The sequence below is a fragment of the Eufriesea mexicana genome, unplaced genomic scaffold (assembly GCF_001483705.2).
Source record: "Eufriesea mexicana isolate 0111107269 unplaced genomic scaffold, ASM148370v2 scaffold1623, whole genome shotgun sequence".
Classification (NCBI taxonomy): domain Eukaryota; kingdom Metazoa; phylum Arthropoda; class Insecta; order Hymenoptera; family Apidae; genus Eufriesea; species Eufriesea mexicana.
In genome coordinates this window covers 120594-131844 of record NW_016909734.1, presented here as the reverse complement: position 1 = coordinate 131844, position 11251 = coordinate 120594, and the positions used below count along the sequence as shown (strand labels likewise).

The following is an 11251-nucleotide window of genomic DNA, read 5'->3' as shown; positions in this document are numbered from 1 at the left end:
TTAAAAGTCAATTAAAAGTGTAAGTATTTTTCATATAATATCTAATGTTAAAAATTGGAAAAACATTTAGGTTATTAGGTTTAAATAACCTTCTATAGTACACGTCGATGAAGTATGGTTGTTATTAATAACTATAGCATAAAATAAAAATTATTTTTTTCTAAAATTTTCTTATATCATTATAAATAAAATAAAATTTATACAGGAACCTTTAATTAGAATGAGTGTCCAAAAGCGAAAAAAAAACTACTTTCAGAGTCATGAAAGTGATCAAAAGAAACGAAAACAATTCAATTTGGAACCAGGTATGAAAGGTTTCTTGTGCACATGTAATTTTTCTGAGAAAGAATGTGTACGTGATGCTTACAAATTATTTAATGAATTTGCTGATGAGATTTATGGACCAGATACCATAAAGGTATGGTAACATTTGACAACGATATAAACATGTACAAAGGATATCAAATTTTTTTTTGTTCAAGGACTTTGCTAATGAGAATACCAACGTATCTGTAACAGAAAAAGATAATTCCAGTAATGAAACAAAACACATTGATAATGAAGATGATATTTCAGTTGCTTTACATAAAGAAATTAATGAATTAAAAGCAGAATATTCAAAACCAGTAAATGCTAGAAGATTCCAGGTTAATTTTTCAAATATATTTTTATGTTTTTAGAAAGTTAAATGTTTTGAAATATTTATCAGTGTTCTTTTAGGTAGTTAATACTGGTGTAAAAAATGTAGTTTTCATAAGAAGTACTTTGACAGATCCATTAGAATTAGTTACTAAAATCATCACTGATTTATATAATACAAAACAACAACGTACAAGATATCTATTAAGATTACTTCCAATTGAAGTTGTATGCAAAGCAAACATGAATGATATCAAATCAAAAGCAGATGTAATGCTTGAGAAATATTTTGCACAAGAACCAAAAACATTTAGTATTGTATTTAAGTATGTTTCTTAATATGTCAGCTATAATTTTATTAAGCTTTTATGCATATATATAAATATCAAATTAATTTAATTGCAGTCGTCATTGTAATAGTAATATACACAAAGATGAAGTAATTGAAGATTTAGCAGAAATAATAAACAAAAAAAATCCTGGAAATAAAGCAGATCTGAAAAATCCAGAACTTGCTGTAATAGTTGAAATGATACGTGGTGTTTGTCTTATGTCTGTTGCTCCAAATTATTATAAATTTAAAAAATATAATTTACTAGAAATATGCAGTGTAAAAGAACCTACAAGTGAAATGAAACAGGAAGGAGAAAATATTTCTTCTGAACAAAAGAAAGAAACAAAGATGAGTGAAACACATGTAACAGAAGTAAACGACTAGAAATAGCTCATAACAACAAAAAATCAAGTAACTAATGTCTATATTATTAGCATTGTATTATAAATTTCCTTTTAATTTATATTAATAAATAAATTAATAATACTACACTGCATTTGTTAATAATATTTTATATTGTTTGTAAAATTTAATGAAATCTTTTTACTTTCACTTTATGTGAAGCAAAAAATAATGTTACGTATTTAAAAATGTATATGTAATATATAACACGTATATTAATAAACGATTTTTATTATAAGCTTTTCATTTTTCATGTTGAAACCTATATTAAGTGAAAAGTATTAAAATTAAAAACTATTTTTCAAGATTTTAGTTCAAAAATTACATTTTAAAATTAAATATAAATATGTTACATGAAATGTACTTTTACAAGGTTCCATGGTGTAATGGTTAGCACTCTGGACTCTGAATCCAGCGATCCGAGTTCAAATCTCGGTGGGACCTTTCGAGTTTTTTATACATTATCATATTTTTTGTTTTATGCCAAACATTAAAATACTTATTGTACTCGATTTCATCCGTATTAGTAAATTTTATATTGTTTAAAATTATTAACACTAAATATTATGAGCAAGTAATATTAATAATTTAACAAAACAAACAATATATATATATAATTAAATTAATAACATTTATGGTTATATTTTTTAAATACTTAATTTTATATGTAATAAAAAAAAGTATTATTAGTTTTTAAAAACGACATAATATTTAAAATTAGATAGGGAAGTTTCACAATGCGCCTTCAAAAAGAATACACTTATTGACGCATTTTCAACAGATGATAAACTTTAGTTCGCATTTAAAGATATTAGCTTTGTGAAATAATGTCATGAATATTTGACGTCATTTTTTCAAAATTGTTACCTCGATTAGTATTGATAGTATACTGGACATTTGTGGTAAAAGCAAAATATAAATATGTCAGCACGTAAAAACGTTCAAAGTGGATTTCAACCGGCAAGTTCAAGTATAAATTACTTTATCTGCATCTTGTTACAGTAATGTATTTAAATCTAACCTACTTTACATTATAGGATTCCGATGTTTATATTACATTCGAAGATCAACAAAAAATTAACAAATTTGCACGGCAAAATGCTAAAATGGATGACTTGAAAATAGAATTAAAAATTAAACAGGTATTAATAAATTTATGGTATATCGTTCATTCGTATTACTTATGACTTTATTTGGACATGTATAATTTTACATATTTTGATCTAATTTTTATAGAACGAATTAAAAAACTTAGAAGACGCATGTGATGAAATAGCTCTTTTTGATGAAGATGCAAAAATTCCATATTACATTGGTGAAATATTTATTTATGAAGACTTAGAAAAAACACAGGTATAAAATTCATCAATAAATCTTATATACATTTTGAGATAAAAATTACCATCATCTTCGTACAGAATTATAAGGTATTTAATATTCTCTTTTGATTACCTTTTGTTCATATTTTTAGAATTACTTAGATGAAGTTAAAGAAAAGAAGAAACAGGAAATTTCAAATCTGGAAAGCAAATATGTTGATTTAAAGCAACTCATAAATGATTTAAAAGTACAACTGTATGCAACATTTGGTAATCGTATAAATTTAGAAGCAGATGAAGATTAATATGATTAATTTAGACAAATATGCATGTGACATTTTTATAATGTGAAATAAAACTTTTGTACCATTGCTTCATGTTATTTAATGCATATAATGCATATTATGTCAAATTTATCCATTTCTAACATAAGATATGGAAATGATAAGTGTATCCACATGTTTAATTGTTTTTATGTGATAAGCTATTAATAAATTAAACACATTTCTTTCATATAATGTTTTTTAATATTGCTTTTACCTTTAGATGATACCAATTTCATTGCTATGGTATAATTATTCTCATAAAAATTTTAACATTACTTATAAGAGAAATAAAAATAACTTTTAACATATGTTAAGCTTTAATAATTACACAAACATTAAACTTCAATTTGTTTATCAATATTAGCTTTCATATAGTACATACATATGGCTAATTAAAGATTGTATTTTAACTTCACTACTCTAGTAACTTTATACTTGGATTGGTGCCAAATTGTTCTCATTATAAAGTGTTCGTGCAACATAACTGAAAAAAAAAAAACGATTTCCTATGTCTATACTGATTAAATAACTGAAAACTTCATGTTTTTATAACTTTTATTTGCTTATCTAATGTTTTAATGGTTTTATATATTTTTTACAAATAGTATTTAATAAATATAGCAATATTTATATAAAGAATATTAAATAATAATAATAAAAAAATTGTGTGAACATCACACATATAAATATTACAATATATTATAGCATATTAACTTGCTCAAAAAATTCAATTGAATCATTGAAATTTTGTGCTTATCTCTTTTACAGACAAAAATGGAAAAATAATTAAAATACTGCTAAAGTATTATATGAAGTATTAATGTGTTTTGTAATTCTTAGATAGTATATAATTTATTTAATTTAATATATGATATAGAACTTGGTTACATAGTCATATAGTTTCTGCTTCCCTCTATCAACTTACATGAGGTAATTTTAGTTTCACCTCTCAGTTTTGCTTCAGCCAGTACATAGTTAACTACAGTTCATTTAGTACTTTTTCATCTATTGCACAAAAGGTATAAGAATAATAAGGTTTTTGTATATGTTTCCTCTTAAACTGAAATATTTAATACATTTGCATAAAACATTTATATAATAAATTAGTAAGATTTACTAAGTTTTTGTCTGTATATATAATTAATTAGTTTGATGTTATATTTAAAATATTATTAAAATTAAAATTTAATATTTATAAAATGTTTATGTAGTAAAATCCTTTTAGAGTGATATGGATATAGCAAAAGAATTAATATTAAGTTTGAAACAAAATAATAAATCACATGCAGGATATGGCTTGCAAAAAGAAAGTGAAGCTCTCATTGGTCATATTTTACAAAATATGATAAAATCCCAGTTACCAGAATTAATTCCTGAAGTGAAAAATGAAGAAGATTCTATTCACTATAGAGAGGAAGGTAATAAATATTTTTCAAATATTATAATGAAATATAAATATTTTTTTTCAGTTATTACAGTTAAAAAATCCTAGGAAATCAACATTTTGTAATGGGTGATGATAATGAAGCTATAAAATATTATACAATGAGTTTGGCATATGCAAATAATAATGACCTTATGTCGTATGCTTATGCTAATCGGTCTGCTGCTTTGTACAGAAAACAAATGTTTAAGGAATGCTTAATAGATATTGATGCTGCTTTAAGTTTTGGATATCCAGAAGAAAAAAGAGAAAAATTAAAAGAACGAGGAGCTAAGGCTATTGAAGAAATTAAAAAACAATTACAGTTTACAAAAAATGATCACATTGATACAGAAGAATTCATGAATATGTGTTTATCAAAAAAAAAAGATGATGTACCTACAGTTGTAAGGTATAAAAATGGAGGAGTGAAACTTTCAAACAGCATAAATAAGAATTTTAATGAAAAGACAGATTCAAATAATTGCATTGAAATACCTAAAGATAATGATGAAGAAAAGCAGCCAAGATATTTAGCAGATGAAGGTCCTCTAGAGTTAGCTAATGGTCCTAGTAAAGAGGCTCCTGCTGTTAGTGATGGAATCAATATTTCCTTTTCTACAAAATATGGACGTCATTTAATAGCTACAAAAGAATTTAAACCAGGAGATATAGTTACTATTGAAAATCCATATGCATACGTTATTTATACACAAAGGTAGACAATCTATTAATATTAATAAATATTAGTATATATAAATATGGTAAATTACAGATATTATACACATTGTCATCACTGTTTATCAAAAAGTTATAATTTAATTCCTTGTCCATATTGCCCTGTGGCCCAATACTGTTCAGAAAAGTGTAGAAAATTAGCTTGGGAAATGGCTCATCAAATAGAATGTCCCATTATGGCATTAATAGAAAACTTACTTAATGTTGATAAGGATAAGATACGAATGCTTACCAAAATTATTAGGTTTTTGATTGTAGTAACAGCAAAGGGTAAGAAGATTGATGAACTACGTGTGGACATGAAACTAGCTGAATCTAATCCAGGTAAGGAATAGCATTTAAGTTTTCTTGCTAAAATAGAAAATATGAGATAACATTTGAGCTGTTAAGAAGATAAAAAATTTATAAATGAAAACATTATAATAAATATATAATTATAACATACTGTTTATGACTAGATATTATAGAATATTTTTCTTTTGCAGATAATAGAACTGCAGGATTTACAGATGAAGGCATGCTGGATAGTACTAGTGCACGATCTGCTTTGAGTCTTGCTACCAATATGACAACGAGACCACTCATTGGAATCAGTGCTTTTGCTTGCATCTCGGCTCTTGCAGTTATCCTCTTAGCCACGCAGACTAATTTCTTCTGTAATAAATATGAAGTGGACCAATTAAAAGATATTAGCAATTATCCAGATATCAAATTCTGTGGCAGCCTTATGTTTCGTGCCTGTGTTATAATGTCTTCTAATTGTTTTTCAGTAATTTATTTAATAGATAATACATAATATTACAATACATAATTAGAATTATTAAATAAAAAATTCACTAAAATAAAAGACATAAATTATTCTAAAGCAGTTTTAGATTATATTTAATTCATTTTTTTTAGGTGCAACAAGAGCCAGGTGTTAAAACAGGTTCAGGATTATATGTAACACATAGCTTATATAATCATTCTTGTGCACCAAATACATTTCGTCATTTTGAGGGATTGACAATGATTACTCGCGCTCTAAAACCAATATATCCTGGAGATCAAATATTCACAAGTTATGGAGCTGCATATGCATATACGACAAAATCTGAAAGAAGAGAAAAAATAATGCAAGACTATTTCTTTGAATGCGATTGCATCGCGTGTACATTTGACTGGCCTTCATATAATGAAATTTTAAAAAATCACATCGGTTCTATTAGCAAGAACAAAGAACTTGTTGAAAAATTGAAACCTTATAAACAAAGATTGGTCAAAAATATATATGACATTAATGCAGTAAAATCAGTTCTTAGTATATTATATATGGAGGTATCCCAGCCATGTGAAGAAATCGTACATGCGGAACAATACCTGAAGAGTTATTATTTAGGTAAATTTAAGTAAATTTAGAGTGAATTTGCTTATATTGATTTAAATTTATAGCTATGCTTACCTGCGAGTTCTTAACACCATGCTTACTTACATCCTGCAAATCACAATTTATTTAAATAGTTCACTTTGTGGTACACTTATTTCTTGCTTATTAATCTAATAAAGCTGTCTTTTAACCCATAGCTTAAATTGTTTTATGAAAATTATATATTAATTACTTGGCTGCAAGGGTATGTAAAAAATTAATGTATTAGATATTTGAAATTAGAATTCAATTTCAAAGACATATTACTATTTTCTTGTTTTTAGATCCATAAGAGAGGCATCAACATTGTTCTACATTATGAAATATTGTATTAATGAAAGACATGAAATATTCCTAAAAACATTTTATTGAAGTTGTACATGATATTACCTAATTCCTAAAAAAAATGTGCATAGTTTCTTGTACACAATACATTTGTGTAAAAACTCAAACTAATTGAAATGTATGTAATAATACAAATTTGAAAAACATGTAACACTGCAAATGAAGTTGACGAATAAGTAGAATTAAAAATCTGCACCATAATAGGCGAATTTTCAATAATGCAATAGAAAAATTGATACATAATGTATCTTATAGAATTTATTATAAAAATCAAATGCTTTATAATTATATATATAGTATATTTTTACATTAGAATAAAGCATATGAGGTTTGTAAATTTGCCTAAATGGTTCCTTTTTTTTATTAATCTCAATTGAAGACATAATTGTTATCACCTTATGAAACTATCAAAAACTATAAAAGCAATAGAAGCAATCATGGCAATTCATTAAAATTACAATGTAATAACTTCTACATGTAAAGCCAAGGATAATGAAATATTTAATCAAATTGTTGATTATTAAGCCAATATGTTACATATTGAAATATTTTTATCATAAGAAACTATTTAATTATCAATAAAGTATAGAATACGATTATACCTTAAACTTGTTAATATTCAAGGTGTATTCAAACCTTGTATGGATTTATAGCAAAACAAGAGATGTAAAAGAAATATAGAACTCACAATCAAAATTCATTACATTCTTCCAATATTCAATTTCTCCATCATTTACATTATATGAAATGTATTTAACTAAAATATTCCTTTCCTAAGTATGAAAAGATTAAACAAATGTATAAACAAGTATTGATATACTATCTTTATAAATCATGCAAATAACGTTTATAGAACTTACAAACCATTATAAATTCTATATTTAAAATATATCTTTTTGATATACGTAAAAGCATGTAAACACTTTATCAGAGGCAAATATCACAATTATTTGTTGAATATAATTCTACCAGTATTCTCATTTGTTATCAAATATCATAAAATTTTCTCTGCATTAAACCAAATGTAACTATTTGCCAGAGAGTGTATGGATATGAAAAAAATAAAGGAGATCCAAACCTCCAATTATTCATTATATGATAAATAAAATTTAAATGAATTAAAATCGGCCGATATTCGAAAAAGCAGCAAACAGAGGTGTTGTAGTTGTAGTCGGTTGCTGATCGCCGATGCTTTTGAGTAAATTGCCTTGCAACAGACTGTCAAGTGCCTTTTGAACTGTTGGATCGTTTAGCAGAGGTGATGGTGAAACTCCGGTAGAAGTAGTAGTAGTAGTTGTGGATGCTGTTGTCGCAGTTGATGCTGCTGGCATAATATGATGTACTCATGAAGTTAGCAGTTGTAATACCAGCAATATATATATTCGAAGTTCGTTCGCTTTGATCACTGGATTGTATGGTAAGCGACACAGTAACACTACACGCACGAAGAACTTGATTAGAAACCCAAAGCGTACGAAGTTCGTTTGTGTTTTTCGATCACTCGTGTTCAATCTTTACATTAAAATTTTACCTGAAATTATTTGTCTAAAAAGCTTCTTAGACAAAATTTGTGTTTTTTTTTTTTTCAACATCGAATTACTTTTAAATTTCCCTTTAGTAATTTATATTCGCGATTAAAAATTACATTTTCTTTGGGTATGTTCATGAAAGAAACATAAACAATTCCAAAATGAAAAATAAGAAATAGGTGATCTAAAATCCATCAGATACACCTATAACGACCTTTCTAAAAGTGCAAAAGAATGCAACAGGTCTGCTTTTTCACGCTAAAAACGCGATGTAGTTTCTACTTTTTAACATTGTTCTTTTTGCATAAAGAATAAACCAATAATAGCCTTCTTACAGCAAATGAAAGTATATACATGTTATGTACTGTAATAAAAACTCATATGACTACGTGTATGATATGTATATCTTTTTAATTTCTTACCAAATTTTTTTATGATTTAATTATTTCAGAAATTCACTGCAATGAAAATTGATAACTAACTTTTATAAACTCAAAATCTATTATACCTTTATAAAATGTATATGTTAATTTATGAATAATGTTACGGTAATAGAAATTTTATATAAAATTGCTGAATATTTAACATTATGTACATTTTGTTTTAATTTAAGTAACAAAATTGTATAAATTTTACCTGTTCCCCAAGTAGCTGGTGGAACGGGTGCTGGTGTTGAAGTTGGAGCTGGTACTGGACTAGGTGTTGGAGCAGATGAAGTTGTTTTATTACTATTTAGGATATTAAGTATCCTTGATTGTAATTCGGCTTGTTTCGGATCATTGACTGTTATCGTCGTCGTCGTTGTTGGTAAATCTTTTACATCTCCCAATTCGACTTGTACTTGTTCTTCGCGTTTAATTTCAAGATATTTTATAACACGATCGTATTGTAATACTGTTAGCTGATGATTATCAGCCAGCATGTTTAAAAGAACTTGAATAGCATCGGGATGTCGTTCATTTGCGAAAGGTGTATTTAAAGGAACCGATCGTCCACCAGCTTTGTAATTTGCAAAGTCACGCGATATTAAATTAATAGCATCTTCAACGAGCATATTTCTATGTTCTATATAAAAGAATAGTTATATTAATATTATGAGTTGGAAATTTTAATGACATTATCAAAAAATCTACCTTGGGGTAAACCATGTAGAATGTTTAAAGTTAAGGAATGGTGTTCTTGATTAATAGGTGTAACTACAACTGCATATAAGCATCCACGGCTTGCAATGTTTCCTAAAACTCTACTTAGAAGAACATCTTCATTTGGAAATAACAAATCAACTGTTAATCCAATTTTTTTCAACCTCATTTCAATACTTTCAGCATATTCCCTATTTGGAAAAATAAGTTATAAAAATACTCAATAATTATAAAATAAAATTATTATTTTTACACTTACGTTAATGCTTTGTTAACAACAATGATTTCACAGTCATTCTTTTCAGTTGTTACATTTGAGTATTCATTTGATGTGCTTGTATTACTATTGGATAAATGTAAAACAAAAACATGTTGACATTAATAACAATCTTCATAAAAAAATACAACTTTAAAGAACTTTAACTTACTTAAAACTCATATTCATATCTCTAGGAGTAGAATTTTTAAAATCTTCATAACGATTATTGCTGTCATTGAATGAATCTCTGCCAAAATTATTGCCTCTTAATCTATCTCCTTGTTTATGATCCCAATCTCTACCAACTTTATCATCTAATCGAGCACCTCTATTAATTGGACTGCGATCTCTAAAGTTATTTCCTCCTGAATTATCTCGATTTTTATTTCGATTTTTTCCACCTCTGGTACCTCTTGGTCGACCACTTCCACCACTATTCATACCACCTCCTCCACCACCACTTTGATTCTGGTTATTTGCATTACGATTTTGATTTCCACCAGATCTATTTTGATTTCCACCTGGTCCAAATTGATTGCCACCTCTGCTTTGATTAAACTGGTCACCACCACTCCTATTCTGATTATTTGAATTAAAATTATTTCCTTTACTTTGCAATATATTGTTAAACTGATCATTTCCATTGTTTCGATTTTGATTTCCAAATTGATCATTTACATTATCTCTATTCTGATTTCCATCTCCAAATTGATCGTTTCCACCACCCCGAATTTGCATGTTATTTCCTTTTTGACTGTCATTTAGCTGTGGATCACATCCAAAACTTTGATTTGTATTGAAATTTGAATTTCCTTCATAATTCTGGTTTCCACTATTAAAAGGATCATTTCCAGCATTAAAGTGATTATTGCCAGAATTAAATTGATTATTAGATCCTCCTAATTGTTTTCCTGTACCTCCACCACCACCACTGGATTGATTATCTTTTTTTGCTGGTCTGACATCTATTTAAAGAAATATATGATAAAATGTGTTAATATACATTATTTTAACAATAAAACATTAATTAGCACAATAGTATTCCTAAGTATAAGTATACAAATAAGATAAGATCCATTAATGACAATACCTATTCTTCTGCCTTTGAACATTGCACCATCCTCATTTTGAATAGCTTTCTGAGCAGATTGTTCTTCTTCAAACTGAACAAAGCCAAAACCTCGACTTATCAAAGAACCAATAACTGTCCCATATTTTGAAAAATGTTCTTCCAACTCAAGTTTAGTCATATCATCAGTTTGTAAATGACCCACAAATATACGACTACTTACAGTAGCAGGATCCTTTAAAAGTCGTATACTCATTGCGAACTAACGTGGTTTTCGCAAATAATTCTTTTCAAAAGAAAGTATTTGTAAAATAATAATAC

The 11251-nt window shown here is 26.9% G+C and overlaps 4 protein-coding genes and 1 non-coding gene across 12 annotated transcripts; 4 read left to right on the top strand and 1 right to left on the bottom strand.

The window, feature by feature from the left end:
- Positions 1-220: 220 nt before the first annotated feature.
- On the top strand, positions 221-1357 carry LOC108548511 (THUMP domain-containing protein 1). The gene is made up of 4 exons (XM_017901482.1): positions 221-418; positions 483-647; positions 721-965; positions 1045-1357. The coding sequence occupies exons 1-4, from the start codon at positions 221-223 to the stop codon at positions 1355-1357; spliced, it is 921 nt and encodes a 306-aa protein (XP_017756971.1).
- A 390-nt stretch (positions 1358-1747) lies between these two features.
- TRNAQ-CUG (transfer RNA glutamine (anticodon CUG)) lies at positions 1748-1819 on the top strand. The gene has a single exon. It is a non-coding gene; the product is annotated as a tRNA-Gln (tRNA).
- Positions 1820-2181: 362 nt separating this feature from the next.
- Pfdn4 (prefoldin subunit 4) lies at positions 2182-2999 on the top strand. The gene is made up of 4 exons (XM_017901508.1): positions 2182-2335; positions 2413-2517; positions 2612-2728; positions 2847-2999. Exons 1-4 carry the CDS (start codon positions 2297-2299, stop codon positions 2997-2999), a joined length of 414 nt encoding a protein of 137 aa, XP_017756997.1. The 5' UTR covers positions 2182-2296.
- A 988-nt stretch (positions 3000-3987) lies between these two features.
- On the top strand, positions 3988-6885 carry LOC108548529 (SET and MYND domain-containing protein 4). 5 transcript variants are annotated; one of them, XM_017901532.1, is made up of 7 exons: positions 3991-4039; positions 4232-4438; positions 4513-5161; positions 5219-5505; positions 5667-5950; positions 6082-6559; positions 6871-6885. In XM_017901532.1, exons 2-7 carry the CDS (start codon positions 4252-4254, stop codon positions 6876-6878), a joined length of 1893 nt encoding a protein of 630 aa, XP_017757021.1. In that variant the 5' UTR covers positions 3991-4039; positions 4232-4251; the 3' UTR covers positions 6879-6885. The 5 variants fall into 5 exon arrangements, with proteins under 5 accessions (XP_017757023.1, XP_017757021.1, XP_017757022.1 ...); XM_017901533.1 differs by lacking the exon at positions 6871-6885 and having other exon boundaries at positions 5219-5451; positions 5691-5950; positions 6082-6654; XM_017901530.1 differs by lacking the exon at positions 6871-6885 and having other exon boundaries at positions 4246-4438; positions 6082-6573.
- On the bottom strand, positions 5771-11237 carry Neos (nuclear receptor coactivator protein neosin). Of its 4 annotated transcripts, XM_017901527.1 has the most exons (7): positions 10952-11235; positions 10540-10826; positions 10031-10440; positions 9862-9945; positions 9594-9793; positions 9097-9525; positions 7985-8255 (listed from the first exon to the last, which is right to left on the bottom strand). In XM_017901527.1, the coding sequence occupies exons 1-7, from the start codon at positions 11184-11186 to the stop codon at positions 8050-8052; spliced, it is 1851 nt and encodes a 616-aa protein (XP_017757016.1). In that variant the 5' UTR covers positions 11187-11235; the 3' UTR covers positions 7985-8049. The 4 variants fall into 4 exon arrangements, with proteins under 4 accessions (XP_017757017.1, XP_017757016.1, XP_017757014.1 ...); XM_017901528.1 differs by lacking the exon at positions 7985-8255 and adding an exon at positions 5771-5835 and having other exon boundaries at positions 10031-10826; positions 10952-11237; XM_017901525.1 differs by having other exon boundaries at positions 10031-10826.
- Between the last annotated feature and the right edge of the window lie 14 nt (positions 11238-11251).